This window comes from Meleagris gallopavo, chromosome 9 (genome assembly GCF_000146605.3).
Source record: "Meleagris gallopavo isolate NT-WF06-2002-E0010 breed Aviagen turkey brand Nicholas breeding stock chromosome 9, Turkey_5.1, whole genome shotgun sequence".
Lineage (NCBI taxonomy): Eukaryota > Metazoa > Chordata > Aves > Galliformes > Phasianidae > Meleagris > Meleagris gallopavo.
Genome location: NC_015019.2, coordinates 10,898,892 through 10,916,879, shown reverse-complemented (window position 1 = coordinate 10,916,879; position 17,988 = coordinate 10,898,892). Strand labels below are relative to the sequence as shown.

The 17,988-nt window shown below is 51.5% G+C and overlaps 2 protein-coding genes and 1 long non-coding RNA gene across 3 annotated transcripts; 2 read left to right on the top strand and 1 right to left on the bottom strand.

The window, feature by feature from the left end:
* Nucleotides 1-6: 6 nt before the first annotated feature.
* LOC116216934 lies at nucleotides 7-3,595 on the top strand. Its single transcript, XR_004160663.1, has 2 exons — nucleotides 7-1,887; nucleotides 2,719-3,595. It is a non-coding gene; the product is annotated as an uncharacterized LOC116216934 (long non-coding RNA).
* An 8,268-nt stretch (nucleotides 3,596-11,863) lies between these two features.
* Nucleotides 11,864-14,381, bottom strand: CLDN2 (claudin 2). The gene is made up of 2 exons (XM_003208385.3): nucleotides 14,294-14,381; nucleotides 11,864-13,173 (listed from the first exon to the last, which is right to left on the bottom strand). The coding sequence occupies exon 2, from the start codon at nucleotides 13,018-13,020 to the stop codon at nucleotides 12,337-12,339; it is 684 nt and encodes a 227-aa protein (XP_003208433.1). The 5' UTR covers nucleotides 13,021-13,173; nucleotides 14,294-14,381; the 3' UTR covers nucleotides 11,864-12,336.
* Nucleotides 14,382-14,577: 196 nt separating this feature from the next.
* Nucleotides 14,578-17,982, top strand: LOC104912187 (protein ripply1). Its single transcript, XM_019618216.2, has 4 exons — nucleotides 14,578-16,488; nucleotides 16,820-16,895; nucleotides 17,522-17,592; nucleotides 17,663-17,982. Exons 1-4 carry the CDS (start codon nucleotides 16,157-16,159, stop codon nucleotides 17,880-17,882), a joined length of 699 nt encoding a protein of 232 aa, XP_019473761.1. The 5' UTR covers nucleotides 14,578-16,156; the 3' UTR covers nucleotides 17,883-17,982.
* Nucleotides 17,983-17,988: the final 6 nt, after the last annotated feature.

Below are 17,988 nucleotides of genomic sequence, written 5' to 3'. Positions count from 1 at the left end.
TTACCCGCTGTGCTGCCGCGGTGGGAAATAACCGCCGTGAGGTACCGAAGCCTCTCTCCAGGGTCCCACTGGGTTGACTCTCGCCATGCCCAGGGCGGCGGAAAGCGGCGGTGCCACGCGACCACCATCGCCGCTTTCCTGAGGGAAAGCACGGTCACTTCCGGTGGGAGGCGGATATGGGCGGAAGTGGCGGCGGCTGCGCCACCTCCATGCAGGGCGCCGCCTTGCGGAGCGGAGGTTAACAGGGCAGGGTGGGACATCACCAAGCGCCTCTCGTCCAGGCTGCAGCCCTGCCGTTGTCGCGGATCACTGAGAAGACGAATTGACCGAGTTCTTGTAGAGTGTTGATTCTCATTCCCAACACCTGCTCCTCTCCATGTCAGCTCTATGGAAGTAAGATGGCAATTTTGGGCTTAGGTATTGACAGGTGACTTCGGAGATCAGCGCCCACAAGGTAAAAACTATTGTCCGAAAGCGTAAGTCAAGGGCAAAGAAAAATCTACCATTCAAAGCTCTTACAGAAAGAACTCTGCATCACCTGCTTTGAACTACCTCTGAGAATCTTTTATATCCACCACGTAAATGTGGGTGTGAAACCCATAATGGCAGTGAGTAAGCAGTAGTGGATTTCTGCTTCCTTACAAAGATGCTAAGTCCTTTCATACAGAGTATGCATGAAATAACAGATCCTTAGGATTTGGAGTCTGACATCTGCCGAGTACAGATAAAGTGGCATTGAACTGAAAATCACATTATGACTTCGTACTTTGCAGAGACATGAACTCTGACTTTAAGAAATAAGCAAATTAAAATATGTTTAGACAAAAAGTGGTTATTTATCTTTTTAATTCTAATACCACGTTTCCCTATCAAAGAGAAGTTTATCTGGAAATGAATTCATGTACCTGTGATCTACTGAAAGTGACTTTGATGGACCTTAACTTTATTAGAATCATAGAATCATTACGGTTGGAAAAGACTTCTGAGATCATCTGGTCCAACTGTGCACCTACCACCAACACTGCCCACTAAAACACATCCCTAAGTACCACATCTTTCTTTAACACCTGCAGGGGCAGTGACTCCCTGGGCAGTTGCACAGGCATTGGCACAGGTTGCACAGAGAGGTGGTGGGTGCCCCATCCCTGAAGGCATTCATGGTCAGGACGGATGGAGCTCCAAGCACCTGATTAAGCCCTGTTCATTGCGAGGGATTTGGACCAGATGACCTTTTAGGATATCTTCCAACTCAAATGATTCTATGATTGTGGTGGATCCTGCTCAGCCCCAAGGGGCTTGGTTGTCTTACTTTGCCTCTTGGCAAAGTTTTGGTTTCTGAAGGTGCAGCTGACATGCTGAGGGCTGTTTTCCACTTGTTAAAATTCATTCTTCCCTTGATGTTGTCTCCTGCATCGGTGTCCCGCAGTGTGAAGTTAGAGCCTGAGGAAAAGTGTGCCGATGTTTTACTGATGCTCGCAGCTCTCCAGCCCCGCGGTCAGTCCTGGACGGCAGCTGACCACCTCCCCACGGCCAGTCAGAGAAGCCCGAGCAATGCGGGCTTCCCCCACACGGTGGCACCGCCAGTCCACCTCTGCCCGGGTGACACCAGAGGGGCTGCCACACTGCGTCCCACACTCGTCCCTTCTCCCTGCACACCGGTTGCCCAAGCAGGGCTCGCATCGGAGCTGTGCTAAGGCTGCTGGGTTGCTGTCAGAGAAGGGATGAGGTGTTTGATAATATTTCTGCTCATCACTAGCTGACTCAGAAGTGTATTTCTCAAAGTTGTCTCCTGCTGCTCCTGTTCTTCACACCTCAGCTCTCGCCTGGACCTCATGTCTCTGCCATACTGAACTGCTTTTTCCAGACGAGCTCCCCAGAGCACCTCCAGTAAGTTCCACCAATATCTTTGCAATCCATCTTTGTTCATCTCTTCCAATACACCCATTACCCCCATTTCTACTTCTTCCTGTTCTCCTCCTCGTGTCCCCATACCTTGTGCTGTCACCACAGAATTGTAAAGGCTGGAAAAGACCTCTAAGGTCATTTAGTCCAACCATCCACCTACCACCACTGGTTGTAAGGTAAGAGAGGGAACGTGAGGAATAGCATGGTACAAAAGACTGCTATCACAAGTTTTCATCAGAGGCAATGCGTTGTGCTGGGCAGCAAGCACCTGACCAGGAGGAGGACTGATCCCCACAGTCAAGAGCTTGTTAGTTTGCTACAGCTGCAGCTACTGAGATACAAAGTCAGCTGTGTTGTGAATGGGAGGTGCTCCTGTTTGCTTTCACCCTCTTCTTCCTCCTTTTTCTTCTGCCAGTGAGTCCAAGTTGACCATAAAAGCAGCAGTACTGGAGAGGGATGAGAACATAGTGGTGGTTTCACCCTCAGAGTCCTGTTCAGCCTGACCTTGAGTGTCAGGAAGACATAATGGATAGGAGGATAGGAAAAGTGGCGATGAAAAATATTTTAGCAGAGTGGAATTTGCTCCAGTGCAAGGTAACAAATATGTGTCTGTGCATCCCTACTAGTTAGGAGGGATTCAGAAAGGGTGGGTCAAAATGGAATGAGGAGGAGGGATGATATCTCTATAAAGGGCATAGTGGGCTTCTTCCTTGATCTGTGTGACTTTTCACTGCTCCTTCAGGCCTGGAAAAAGTCATTTTATCTTTCTGATTTATATACTGTTCCTGTACTTGCATCCTCCTTACATTTCAGGTGGAAGAAATCGAAGGTGAGAAATATTGCCTGAAAACAGGTTCTTCAAAAACCAACAGGAACTGGCAGTGCTCAGAGCTCAGAAGGTGGAAGGCTTTTACTGGAGCAAAAATCTGCATAGTTCACTGCCAAACTAAGCTGCAGGAGCTGAAAGCAAAGCTGGTGAATTCCACAGAGGAGAAGGCTGAACTGATGGAAAAGACTCAAAAATACAACGATGCACTTAGAGATGTGCTAGGAGGGAGGCACAGAATTCTTACAGGAATCCAGAGGAGGGAGAGATGAAGAGGTCAGAACTGTGAACTGGCTGATTGGCAGTTCCTATTGTCCTTAAAATCTAGGGAGAGGGCTGGAGTAACCATGGGCTGCCATCTCCATAGGACACCGCATCCCTTGCATCCATCATTCTGCTGTGTAGGTAGTGGGATTATAACTGAGGGCTCTGCTGTTGTGAAGGAGCGGAAGCAGCAATTGGATCCAAGTTGCTTGATCAGACTTCAAAGATGCTCCACCGAAAAGTGCTTTGTCTGTACTGTGTCAGTCCTACACTGTGGCACGTTCTTTGCAAAGTGTTGGGTCTGTATTGGAGATAAGAATGGAATACAGCAAGAAACTCAGTGCACATGGTACTCCTGGCAGGGAGGGTGGCAGCTGTGTATGGGATTGGGGGATCAAATCCAGACTGTCACCTTTGACTCCTATCTTTACCTTTCTTCCCTTACCACAGTGCTTGGGAGAAACATAAAAACCTGCGCATGAATGTGAGCTGGCTTCTCTCATTCATTGCCTCCGGCTCAGAGCTCCAACATATTGACTCTGAGTTGGGTCGCGTGGATGACATCTTGTAATGGAGAAAATACACATGTTGTTACAGCCATCTCTCTCCTGCCATCGTGCCTTTTGTACAGTATTATTAACAAATCACTGGTTTCTTCAGTTGTGCTCTGGGCCATCATTTTGGTGAGGCAGCGTGGCTAGGTCCTCCTTGCCTTCCCTTCATCTAACAGGACCAACGTGGCTGGCAGGGAAAGCTTGATGAAGGCTGTAGGAAGTATCCCAGGAGAGCACACTGGAACATTGCTGGGGCTGCATGGTGTGAGATTTGGGATTTGGAACTTTTCAGCCTGGGAAACAGCCTTGACTCCACAGCCCAATCAGCCCACGCAGCAGCTAAACTGGGTCCCTGCCTTCATTTTCCTCTTGAGCGTGTCTGTTTGTTAAATAATGTAGCAACACAAGGTTCCTTGAACTAAATTTATCTTCCCATGTAGCTATGGGAACAGTTGGTGGAACAGTGACGTTGGGGCTTGCAGTCAGATCTGCTGCAGGGCTCTGGGCAAGTGTGGCTAAGCCCAGTGTCTTTCCACAGATGCTTTCCTGTGTGGGAGCTTCTCCTTTCTTCCAGGTGTGCTGTCTTAGGCAGCATAACCACCCTTCTGAGCCAGGGAATTTAGAAAAACGTGAGATTTTGAGAGCAGCCATAGGCCACACATGCCACATGGCTGTAGGGATGCTGTAGCTCCTTGCCCTGCCTCTAGCATGGCTTAGGAGAAGAAACTAACGAGGGCAAGTGCATGTGGTGGTCTGTCTATGCTCTTCAAGGCTGTATTTATCTCCTGCTCAGAAGCTTCCTGAATCGAATGTGGTTTCCTACAAATATAAAACTAAAAGAGTTGAGAACACCCTCTCAAATTCTTGAATTCACCCTCCTTCCTGAAGGACGTTCCCTGGGTGTGGAAGGACAAGGGTGTGTGTGGCCAGCACAGCATTGCTCTTTTGACTTGACTTCAACACTTCATTTATCCTGCAAAGTCACAAGTCCGCGTGATAGAAACTGCTGGCTTAGATGGCGTCACCAGTCGCGTCGTGTGTGTTGTCCGAAAGTCAGGGTTGAGCAACATGGCTATGTGGATAGAGAGTGTCTCATCCTGCATGGTAAGGACTCTGCTGTGTCCTTTTCCCCTTTGGCTGGACTTGTGCCCATTACTGCACTGCTCACTTTCACTGTTGCTAGTGCAGATAGAAAGGACATGTGTATGCAAGTGTGCTTTTTTTCCTGCAGTCTGTAGGTACTGTGCCTGCGTCTACAATTTTTGATCTCCTGTCTTTCTGGCTGAATTCTGGTTTGTTTCTAGTTCATGTTTCCAGATCTCAGATCTGCTTCTGTGAGCTCTCTTGACATTTTCAGACTGTGCTGCCTACTGTGTTTTCAGGTCAATACTGTGGGTGGTAACACTGGAGTTTGGAGGTAGCTCTCTTATCTCCTTCCATTCATGGTTTGATGGTAGCATTTCTTATCTCTGCTTATGTTTATTTGTTTTTCTCTCTCTTTTTTTTTTCCCTTGTTCCTTTTAAAATCTTGTCAGCTGATCTTCAGACCATAGGGCAGTACCCTCATGGCATTTAATTTCCAACAGAGATATCCAGGACGTTGAATCTTTACCAGGATATCTCAATGAATTGAAGTTTCCTTTCACAGCGTTAGAGACATTTGCATGAATTTTGCAGTTGCATGAAATATGATTTCGCATAGCCAGAGCCCTGGGGAGCAGCTATGTTTCTGGCCATGCTAACAACTTCTATCCCATAAGCCATTCTTTGAATCTTCTGTGGTGGGTATGGCATGAGACAGAGCTTTACTTTCTCCAAAGTTGCTGCTGAAGCAGGCAGCACATATTCTTTAGGCGTGGTCTCCACATGCCCTAGCCAGTCATCTCAGTGGCTGCTGCTCTTCTTTGCACTTTTTTTATTCCATCCCATTATATCTAGCCCTGGGATCTGAACTTTCTCCCTAATCCTACTTGACCTTATTTCTCTGTAAGATTATTTTCAGGCATCTGTGAAGTTTGTTATGTGATGCGCAGCTGCACCTCACAGGAACTTGGCTGCATTGAGAGCCGAGGCAGAGCCCACACAACTCAAAGCTGCTCCTGTTTCATTCCTACCACTCAAGGAATGGGTGCCGTGCATACGTGACGTGCAAAAAGCAGATACTGGGTGTTAGCAATAGGAATGAGCTTTTCTGAATGAGGAGGTGGTGAGTAAAGGGCAGCTTTGATGCAAGCACTGATCAGCAGGGATCTGTGAGCCTACAGAAATGTTTAACAGCTTGCGAACAGTTAGCAGGTGTCATACTCTCGCCTCTCCGTGTGTCTCACATTGCCAGGGAGGAAAAATATGTACTCCCTACAGCAATGCGTGGGTCTTTGACATTTCTTGAGCTGATTTGTTTTTGTCTTTTTTTTTTCTCCTGAATTTAAAGAAATAACACAGAAAATAGTTTTGTGATGGAGCATTTCCTAAATGAATACAACTTGGCAAACAGTAGAGCTATTTATTTTCTTTAGTAGATAAGCTGCTATCAAAGTACCTGGTTCTGAAACTTGGCACTTCTCTCAGGCATCTTTCAAAGCACGGTGAGTAGTGCCTGTGCCAAAAACTTGATGGCATATTCATCTGAGGGAATTAAGTTGTGTAGTGAAGGTAAATAATTTTGCAGGCGCGGAGGTCAGTAAAGCATCTTAAAAGATAAGGCCATTTGGCAGAGCTTCCAGCTCCTAGAGCTCTGCAGGTCCTCCCTGTCAGTACCATGCTGTGAAGCTGTGGGGCTGCAGGCAGCCCAGAAAGGTTGGTGGGGAAACCCAGCCTAGCTTGCCTTAGTTTCCAGCCCTGAATGAGGCCCATGCAGGCGGAAGGAGCCAGGGAAGAGCAATGCTCTGTTTCCCCTCAGCCCATGCTGCTGTGTGTGGTTCAGCTTGCTTCATTTCACCAGTCAGCTGGGAGTTCCACACCATGCTCTGTAGGCAGCTTCCCTCTCTGCTACAGAGATTTCCTGCGGGAAATGGTTTCAAACTAAAAGAGGGGAAATTTAGATAGGATATAGGGAAAAACTTTTTATAGTAAGGGTGGTGAGGCACTGGCACAGGTTGCCCAGAGAGGTGGTGATGCCCAATCCCTGGAGACACTCAAGGGCAGGCTGGACCGATCTCTGAGTACCTGACTGAGCTGTCGGTGTCCCTGCTCAGTGCAAGGGAGTTGGACCAGAAGACCTATAAGAGGCCCTTCTAACGCGCAACTTTTGTGATTCTATGACTCTAAGCTGGTGATCTGTGCAGTAACACTAACCTATCTGCACCTGCGGACTTACAAGCCAGAATCAACACATGGAGCATATATGGGATGCTAGTCCCTGCAGCACACCTGGGAGAGGGGCTAGTTCAGTTTTTGGGACTAACTCACAGCAAGACCCTTGTATGCAAGCATCCTGTGTTGAGGGGTCCCACAGTGTCTGTGCTCCTCACCTTGAAAGCAAGGAGTTAATTGCTTCTGCCACCTGCTGCGTCTTATCTGTGGCTTCCCCTCCAGGGTAGGATACAGTCCTGCTGTCTCTGCTAGCAGATGGAGAGAACAGCTTTGCAATCTGGCAATACCATTACAATAAGGTGAGTTCAAAACATTAGATGGCCAATGAGGAAGTCTTTGAAGGCAGGGAAAATAGGGCTAATCTGAGATTAATTGCTCTGTTTTCCCCCTGCTATGTCAGATTTGATGCCTGGCTGCAGCCAGTGGAAAATCCAAAGGTGAAGGGCAGCACTGTTTCCAGTAAAACCATACTGGAATAGCTCAAAGGGTATGGGAGCATCCAGGTTAGCTCTGTAATGCCGACACACTCCTTAGGTATCTCTATGGCTTATTTCCCCCGTAAAAGGAAATGACTAAAAAATTGGGTAATGAAAATACATCTGTTGGAGCAATCTTGGGAGTGTCAGCCAGGTGTAGCTGGTGTTGTGGGACTTTGTTCTGATGACCTGAGGACCCTAGAGAGAGGCTTTCTTGAGAAGAAAGTTCCTTGCAGTTGTGCTATTCTGTGACGTGGGTCTTGTCCTGGTTTTAGCCTTTTTTTAGCAAGCTGGACTTTCCAAAATAGAGACAATTGCAAGTTCTGTGAAAAAAAATTCACCTGCTTCAAGGAAATATTAGTTCCCTGGGGTGGGAAAAGCTTCATGAAATCACACTCTTCCGTTGAAATCCTGCGCAGAGACAAGAGGCAGCCCCAGGGCCATTGAAGCCTCCCTGGGCTGTGTGCACGGCTGAGAGTCAGGAGGGGTCAGCTGTGTCTCCGGCTGAGCATCTTCTAAGTACAAACCCAGGTTACAGCTGCCAAAATGTTGGTGTCCCTGGACTGCAGCTCTCGAGTTTCCCATGTATCCTGAGCTTGGAGACAACAGGCTTGCTAGGGATGACTGTGAACTGCTTTACATGATCGCAACTCACTTTATTCATGTAAAGGTGTTTAGGACTTTTAAGTCTTGATCCCCTCCTTGCAGCAAACTGTCAGTTAACCAGAGCTCAGCACTGGGGCTGCCCAGAGTGCAGTACAACTCCTGCTCAACTCTCTAGGCATTTCCCAGCTCTCCAAGAGAGGTTTTGTCTGGAGATGTCTGCTTTCACCAAAAATTCTGTAAAGTTCCCTGGTATAGCTTCTGTTTACACTTCTGTACAAATGTTTCTTGCTGATAAAACTTGCTTTGCTGGCTCAGTAGATGTAGGCTCTAATGATACTGTTCTTGCTACTGCAGATTGTAAATGTGCTGGGTTTGCTGAGATTCTTAACTTGGAGCTCCTGTAGTGTAGATTAGACTTAAATTACGGAGAAATGTAATTGTGGCATTAATGAAATGCCTTGAAGATCAAATATCTATGTCATCTTAACGGATTTAATATGTAATTTTCCAAGGTAAATAAGTTTTATAGCTCACCTGATAAATTTCTGAACTGCTGTTCAACCCCAGCCAGGAAGGTTGGGAAGGTGCTTTCTAGCAATCTCCCTGGGTGCACCCAAAGGTCTATTTCCTCTCTGTGTTGCTGTGTCATGGAGTTCGTTCCGCAATATTTCTCGCGTGCTTTTCTTTAAAGATCAAAAGATCATTTAAAGCTCCCTTAAACAGCCTGTTTCCAGAAGAAGTATGCAAAGCCTTGAGGTTGTGGACTAACTTTTCTTCCAAATTAAGGTGTTTTCTGAGGAAGAGTTGGTTTTTTGATAACCCTCACCTGCTCTGTGAAGTTCAATTAAAACCAGAAGAAGTGGGCACCAACAGGGCAATCCTCATAGCGTGGAGAGGGCAAGAAGCCTTTGGAAGTGAGGAATGAGTGCTATTGATGCCAGAGGAAGAGTTGTGTCCATGCTGTACTGAGGCTGCAGCATGGCATGGGAAACAGCTGAGGAAGGAGGAAAGCAGAGGAATGCAGAGGCTGCTTCCAAGTGCCTTGGCCCATCAGGATCTTGGCCTGAATTTTCTTCTCCTCCCTCCCCTCCTCTCTGAGTGCTTCCCTGGGTTGCACAGGGATGGCCTCTCTTATCATCTGGTCCAATGCTGCTTAAAGAGTCTGCGTGAATTATTTGCTTCAGATCCTCGGTGGGAACAAGATGTGGGATGACAGACAGCTAACTAACCTCCACGTGCCTGGAGGCATATGTGGGGCTGAGGGCTGCCCCTTTGTCTGTGGGATGCCCAGAGAAGATGGAGGAATCTCCATGCTGACTGGGGCAGGGGTAGCAGCCAAGCTTGGTGCTGGGCACTCGTCCTTCCTCTTCTGACAGCCTGTTCCAGTGCCTCACCACTCTTTTGGGGAATATTTTTTTCCACCCTGAACCTCCCCTCGTGTGACTTGAGGCCATTCCCTCTCATCCTATCACTAGTTATGCGGGAGCAGAGGCTGACCCCAATCTTGTCACAACTTCTGTTCAGGGAGTTGTAGAGAGCAGTAAGATCTCCTCTGATCCTCCTCTTCTCCAGACCAAATAATCCCAGTTCCTTCAGCCACTCCACGTAAGACCTGTGCTCCAGACCCTTCACAGTTCCACTGCCCTTCTCTGGACTCACTGTAAGGCCTCAATGTCTTTCTTGTAGTGAGGGGCTGAATCCTGAACACAGCTGAGGTGCGGCCTCACAGAGCTGAGTACGAGGAGACGATCACCTCCTGTTCCTGCTGACTGCACTATTTCTGGTACAAGCCAGGATGCCACTGGCCTTTTTGGCTACTCGGGCACACAGCTAGCTCACATTCAACCCCCCTGATCCAGGGAGATCGGAAGGGAGTGGTGTGACTGAAAGACATTTTTTGTAACTGTCCCTCCAGGTCTCAGCCCATGGCCCAGGTGCAGCTGCAGGTTTGTGTGCTGGGCATTTATGACACCTCTATCTCCTCTGAAGATAAGGGCATGTTAATCCTTTATTGCCCCCTTTCTTCATTTGAGGCACTGTCTGGAGTAAGAGGGGAAGTTCTCTCCTTACAACATAGGATTAATCACCAGCACCCAGCCCTGCAGTGAGGAGCTCCTTCCATCCTGCAAGGCCACCCTGCTGTCTGCGCACCATCCCACCCCTCCTGTTCATGTCCCCCTACATGATCTCACTCCTCTGTGCCCTCCCTGCTCCCGCTGTGTGGGGCTGACCCTGCACCCTGGCCTGCCTGGCTCCGCTGCCCAAAGGCATGGCCTCATCCTGACTGCCGTCCTCTCTGGCCCTGGGCTGGGCTGCATCCAACCTGACCTCAAGGACCCAGCTTATCTGACTAATGGGGAACATGGCTATTGCGTGAGGCAGAGATAACCACTGCTGCATTCATGCACCTGTTGTCCTTCATTTTTCCTGTCTTCATTCCTGCTCTTAGAAGAGGAAAATCTTTTCCAGCCTGCCTTTCTCTGGAGCCAAGTTTCTTTGGGTGCATTCAGCTTGGATAGAACCCACAAAAATTGGATAGGGGAAAATTTCCTGGCTCAAGGGACTGCAATCAATCACATGGGCCAGAGAGAAACCCTTGGGCTGTGGGGCAGTTGGGGCCTGCAGTGGGGCTGGGCCCCAGAAACCTTCCCCAGGGTCAGCACACTCCCAAGCAGTGCTGTGGCTCGATGCTCATGTGCCCAAACTGAGGGTATTCCCAGTACTGGTTTCAGCTGCACCTGCCCATGCTGCTCCCTAGGGAAGGTGTGCGGGAGCCAGAAATCCTCCCTTCTGCTGCTCAAACAATAGTGTTAATAAAGCCAGCAGTGGTAAAATTCTGAATAGAGTTTTCCATCGCACATGTGTTTAATTAAGACAGCGTCTGTCCTCAGACACAGGCCATGCTGTCAACCCTGAGTGGGAGCAAGGAGCAAGGGCAGAGCATTCCTCCTCCCCTCCAGCAGGAAGTCTCTTGCCAAATATTTTCTTGCCTCCTCTCTGGATCAGCTGCCAAGGAGCAAAACCTTCGCGGTGAAAGCCTTGAATGAAAGGCAGTGCCTGAGCATGGCAACTTGCATGGCCATGGGCTGCGGCTCCTGCTTGCTCTGCATACCAGCCCCCATCACCTCAGCCCCCTCCCAAAGCAGCAGTGAGTAACTCAGCTTTGTCATCTAAAAAACGGGTGCAAGGCCTTTGCCTTGAAATCCACTATGGTCCCTGATAATGAGCATCTTTCTGGATGAGGAAGGAAGAAAGTGTGACTCACACTGTTATCAGGAGCGTTATCCCTACAGGTAAATGCAGTTTCACTGACGCAAGGTTAACGGTGACATCTCGGTGGGGAGCCTGCCTCAGCAGGGAACCTGGTGCCCTCTTCTCCAGGACCTAATCTAAATTGATTTACAAGGGGCTGGCAGGTAGACCAAACTTCCCTGGGCAAAGGGGTTATCTTGCATCCGGCAGTGGGATGTGGTACCAAGGGACAAAGGAGGTGGCCTGAGGGTTAAAAAGTGCTCGCTCCTCCATGGGCACCTTGCACCTCCCTCTGTCCCCCTGCCTTGGCACAAGTGGCTTTGCTCAGCATCAGCATAAGCCCCCACGCAGACCCTTGCCGGCTGCTGGGGCTGCAGCTGCACAGCACATTCCACCAGTGCTAAAGGGTTGCAGGGAGCAGGTTTGACCCTGCCCTCCCATTCCAAACCTGCCCCTGCAGAAACCCACAGGCTTAGACCCACCTGCAAGACTCCTCTGTGTTTTATTTCATTGCCTTTATGGCCAAGAGCAAGGGACGGGGCTCCCTTTGCATCCACCTTTTCAGGATGGATGAAGCAGGCGGGTGAGCATGGTCCTGCCAGAGCCTGCCCTGCCACTGGTGAGGTGCTGGGGTGCTCCTTAGTGCCACAGAAAAGTTCAATCACAGCCCATCTAGAAACATAGATTTATTGTGATATCAGCTTGCGATCAGTACTCCATCCCCCCACTCTCCCCCAAAGATTCTGGGCTCCTGTGGGTGCCCTAATCCCCACACCCTGTGTCTCCAGAGCCCCAGATGAGCAGATGAGCCCCAGCGGCACAATTTCACTGTCCTTGCTGGGCTGTGGGCTGCAGGATGAAGTTTGACCATGAGAAGACTGCTGTGCAGGGGCTATGGGTGTGCTTACAGCTGGCTTGCAGGGGCAGTTCCAGCAGGCTGATAGCAGCAAAGTGGTAACAGAAGCTGGATTCAGGGTCCTTCACCATCAGCTGAGATTTCTGAGCAGTCATATGTCAAGATCCCCGAGCAAGAGATATGAGTGTGGGAGACACCGCTGTGTCTTCTCTTACCGTGTGCCCTCGGTGCCAGCCCAGGTGTTTTGGGAGCTGGGAAAAGTGCTGACCAGGCGCCCTGTTGCTGCTACACATATCCCGTCAGGTTGTAGGAGCTGAACTCACTCTTGGGCTTCTGCATCTGTTTGATGGAGGGCTGGGGACTTCTGCTTGCCAGCAACCGGGGCGAGTAGGGGCCCGATGGGTCACGGGGAGGGCAGGAGGCACAGAGGATGAAGCCACCAATGAGGGAGAGCAGAGAGGAGATGATGCCCAGGTACAGAGCCTCCCCCAACTCAAATTTGGTGCTGTCAGGGAGCAGGGGGTTGTGGAAATCTCGCAGCACCACGTGGATGTTCCACACCAGTGGGATGAAGCAGAGCAGCCCCCCGAGGATGAAGACCACACCACCCGCCACTGCCACTCGGTCCTTGGCTGGGGAGCCCTGATTGAAGACGGTGCACCTCATGCCCACCACGGCCATAAGGCAAGCAAGGGAGGAGACAGCACAGGAGCTCACCATCAGGGCCTGGGCCGCCTGGATGTCAGGAGGCAGGTTGAGCAGGGAGCTGTAGATGTCGCACTGAGTGATGCCCGTGCTATATGTAGCACACTCCATCCATAGCCCCTTGGTGAAGCTCACGGCTGTCACGATGCTCGAGCCAATGTAGGAGCTGATCTTCCAGTTAGGCAGCAGTGTGGTTGTCAGCGTGCCGATGTAGCCCAGGAAGGCCACGATGTAGCCCACCAGCTGGAGTCCCATAGAGACCATGGTTGGGCCGGGTGTCACTTCTCCTGCACGTTTACCTTCCCATGGCCCTGCTAGCGGCTCCTCTCGCTGTGCCGAAGCTTCACCCCGCTCCTGTGGGTGCTGGTTTTGTGAGGGCACGGGTGCGTAGGGGGAGTCGGGGGGAGGAGAGGTTACCTGCAAGAGTGGAAAGCAATCCCTCCCCGATTAACGATTGACTCGAGCCTGCGGAGAATCGCCAAGCACCCTTTCACCTCTGTTATCTTCCCAGGCAGGCTTCAATAGGCAGCACAGTGCAGCCCAGGCAGGCCGCCAAAGCCCTTCCTTGTGCTGCGGGCAGGATGGGGAGCTGGCTGGTCCCCATCAGGTCTCTGCTGGGTCATCTCTTACTGCATGGTGTCTCCTGGTGCAAGCCTCCCCTGCCACCTCTTCCTTCACCCTATGTCATGCTTAATGGAAATATTCTTTTGCTGTTGTTGCACTCCTCCAGCTGCCTTTGCAAACTTAGCTAATCTTTATCTTTCCCTGTTTCAGGGCAAAAAAGAAGCCAAAACACTGTGGCTGCGTGTTGTTTGTTTGGGACTGTTGGAGGTGCTTTAGAGTGGTGGCCCCGAGGTTTTCTCAGCAGAGGAATGGGGTTCCTAAAGCATCTGCTGCTATCCCTCCGCCCACAGAGAACCCAGCAAGAATGGGGCCAAGGGATGTGTTCTCCTGAGGGTGAATCACAGCTATCAGCCTGCCCATGTCATGATGACAGGGAGGAATGGCAGATGACAGTGACACCTACATCCCTAGGAGAGCCCGGAGGTCCACGAAGGACAGCGATGCACTGGGCATGGTGTGTTAATGGTGAGTCCATGCCAGCATTCTGTTCTGCAGCAGAGTGCAGCGTGCAACGTGTGCTCCCCATGTGGGTGCTAGTGCCATGGGTTTTTTTCTGCCCCAGCTGAGGGTGGGCAACAGGGATCTAGCAGACACAGGGTGGTTTGTTTTCCCTTCGCCTTGTTTCAAAATTCCCCCTGCTGTGGTTCTTGCGAAACAGCAAACCACACAGATACTGCCTGGCCAGCGGCCTCCTGCCCTGGGAAAGTTGCCGGCTGAGGGTGCACCCCTCCCTCCATTCCCTTTCCCCAGCCTTGGAACATCAAATGTTTGCTATCAAAATTTCCTGACTTTCATCTCCTTTCCCACGTTCAAACCAAGATACAGCCACTCAATCTTAGGGGTGCTGCTACAGAATTAACACTCAGGTTTTGGGGGCTGGCAAACTGGGGCATGCGAGGGACTGTGTACTTACAGAGATGGCTGGAGATGTGGTGCAGGACCGAGGGCAGCTGCAGTCCTACAGGAAGAGGCTCGTCAGGGCCGGGGATCAGGGACTGCGAATGGTTCACCTCGGCTTTGCAAAATCCATCCACAAATCTCAGCCTGGAGGCTTATTGCAGATCAGAATTAAACCCTTTCGGTGTCAGGAAGGATTGAGGAGCTGGGATGCCTTGTTTTGCTTGTTTTCTATTAATTATCAGGGTAGGTGGTTGCCTAAGTGGCTTGGGATACCAGGCTAGGGCGGGGGCAGTGGTGTGTGGAGGAAAGGCGGTGAGAAGAGATGGGGTGGAGTGAAGGGAGCAGAGCCAAGGATGGAAATCGGCTGCAGAAATGAAGCCAAATTCCTCCCTTGCCCTCCATCTGCACTGGCTCCAGGGGCCCTTTGCTCTCAGTGGTGATGCCTGACTGGCAGGGGCACAGAGGGGACTTTTCTCCTGCGGGGTTCAACAGCCCCTGAGACCTGTCTTGGCCAGTGCTAGAAGAAAGTGGCTGGAGATTGAGCTGGGCATTGGGCAATGCAGTGTGCAAGCTGCCAAGGTGTCCCACAGCACACCAGTACCCCAAGAGATGGATAACCACAGCGTTTCCATCTTGTGTGCTGAATCCTATCCATGCCAGGCTGTGTGCTGGGATCACAGGGCAGCAAAACACCAGCAGGTTGAACTCTCCAGCCTTGCTTGTCCTCTGCGGGGTTTGTTATTGTAAGACTCCTGGCCCAAATGAGGAGCAAATGGGGACGGTAATGAGGGCTGTTGCTCGTGCCATGCCCCCTCCAGCTCCCCGGCTGCTGCAGATGGACAGGGGCAGGGAGGGCCCCTGGTGATAAATTGTGCTCAGAGCCAAGCCGATCCTGGCCAATGTTTGGACACTGCTGGCAGAGCTACAGCAGGGACCATTTGCTATTTTCTTTCCTTGTCTCAAACTGAAACTCTCCCAGGATCGGGGGATGACCTGCCTGCAAGTGGCACCTCGTATCAAGTGCCCAGTCAGGAGCAGCAGGAGGGGTGGGATGCATAGAGGTATGACCCTTGCATCCTCCTACTGAGAATCTTTCCTCCACCTCCTGATACTATCTGCATCCCAAAGAGCCTAGGGAGAGCCAGGCAGGCAGAGATCACTGGCAAACATTGCAGCAGCAAATTACAGAATCATAGAATTATTTGGGCTAGAAAATACCTTCAAAGACCATCTAATCCAACTGCCTTGCTGTGGGCATGGACATCACTTTAGCAGATCATACTGAACTGTTCTGCTGGGAGGGGACAGCCAGCTCTGGGTGGGTTGTGTCAACTCAGCAGAGTTTGCCACTGCTTTTGGTTGCCAGCTTCGTGCTGCAGCTGTGCCCAGCCCTGCAAGGCTAAATCCCGGGGAGAAGCTGCCTTGCGTCTGTGTCCTGCTCACCTTGGGGCTGGTCCTGCAGCCAGCCTTGGGGATACAACAGCCATTATACAATATACATTATAGACAGTACCTCTCTGCTGTAGGAATAGAACCTGGGACCTCCCTGAGGGACCTAAGCAGGGACATGTGTGCCTGAGCAGGACCGCTGCAATCCCCTGGCACCTATCTTCACCCTGTCCTCTCTTGAGCATCCTTTCTATCACCTTCTGGTTCATCTGTGTTTGCTTCTGCTGCAGCCCATCACACTGTCACCATCATGCCATCCTCATCCCCTGCCCATCGTGATGCCCAAGCACTCCTTATCATTTCCCCAAATCCCCTCTCCCTTATGCAAATGGCTACTAAGAACACTTAATCATCCTTGTTAATTGTCTTTGCCCTACCCTGTTTCCCCCCACACCCCCCCTGAGCCCTCCTGGGGACTTTCTCACAAATGGTGTCTAACTTTTCCCTTCTGTGTTTTGCTTTTCCACAACACCCTGCTTCCAGTCCCCCCCAGCCCTCTGTTTACACAACTGGGACAAATTTCACACCCTGGGGACTGCTACCCCTGAGCCCCCAGTCCAACACTCTCCTGCCACAAAGAATTTGTGAGTCACTGGTGAGGGCAGAGCTATATATAAAGCTATCCTCACAAAGGACCTGCAGCCTTGGAAGGGACACCGTTGCCAGCATGGAAGCTGCTGCCTGTTGCCTGCCTCTCCGCCAGCTCCTGTTGCCCACAGCTGGTGCCTGCCCAGCCCCAGGGCTGCAGCAGAGGGGAAGGTACTTTGGGTGCAGCATCGCTGGGGGGGCTGGAGCGGGCAGAAATGGCTAGGTGGGAAGGCTCCAGATGAGTTTGGGTGAAGGCTGTGTGCTCCTGGTTTAGGTGTGGACTCCCACGATCCCAGCACAGTAGGTGCAGAGCCTAGGAAGAAAATCTGGGAGCTCCTGCAGGGAAGGGATGACAAGTGGGGTGGTGGATATGCCTGGCATCAGGGCAGGGGTTGTGGATGTACTGGCAAAACTGGGGTGTATGGCTGGGGTGTGGGTGAGCAAGGCAAGGGGGGGGGAATGGCAGGGTGGCCACGGTGCTCATCTTTCTGTCCTCCCCAAGACCCAAGCCACTCTGGAGACCATGGCTGCCCCAGGAGGAATACACAACCAGGCGACAGAGGGAACAGATGGACACTGTGAGTTTTATTCTTCCTGCTGCTGCCCACTTTTTTTTCCACTGGCAGTGTTGGGGTCACCAGCCTCTGGCCCCAGACTCCTTTATCCCTTGCAAGGGCTGAGCAGAGGGCACTATCCCCAAGGGTGCCTGCACCCTGACATCCTGCCCAAAGCCCACGGGAGGATGGCTGCAAGAAGGAGTGAGCAGGGGGTCCTTTGGGTACCCACATTCCCCAGCATCTCCTCTCCACTCCCCAAGCCTACAGCCTGCTGAGGCAGTGCCAACTGCAGCAAACACAGCTGCTCTGTGGGGTCTGAAAGGGATGCCTGTTCCCGGCCTGGCGGGCATTCCTCAGGGGGTTAGCAGGACGCGTGGGCACAGTGGGGGAGATTACTCTGGCAAAAAGCCCTTGTGTGGAGTTTAGATGCCAGCTTCCTTTGCGTGAGCGCAGGGAACTGAATCCATTCAGCAGAGGAGCGGGGAAAATCAGGTTGCAGTCTGGCCCCATAGACACACTGCTCAGGGGCTGCGAGGTGGTGTGTAAACCTTTGATGTTAGGAAGAAGAGGTCTGTGTCACTGCCATCACGGCAGGAGCAGGGGCAGAGGGACATGGGGCAGGTCCTAGCCCGACTCTGTTCCCACAGGCTCAGCCTCTCGATGCTTCAGGAGACCACAGCAGCGACAAAGCGCTAGCACTGTTCCGCCACCCGGTCAGGTACGTCCCCGTGCCGACACCATGCCCAGGGCTGGGACAAGCAGGTTCTCACGGTGATTTTCCCCAACAGGCTCCTGTGGCCCAAATCCAGGTGCTTTGACTATCTGTACAGCGTGGGGGAGAAGCTGCTGGAGAACTTCCCGGTGCAGGCCACGCTCTGCCTCTACGATGACTCAGACAGCGAGGGGGACGAGACCGAAGATGACGATGAGGATGGGGATGAGGGGAACGAAGGCGAGGCCGGAGGTGCTGTGCCCGCGGTAGGGGCAGGCCCCCCGCGGCCGGCCTGAGAGCAGCACACGTGGCACAGGGATGGAGGATAACCGAGGCGCAGGGCAGCGCGGGGCCCTCGTGCCGCGGGGCAGAGTGAGCCCGGTCCGGCCGCTCGAGCAGCCG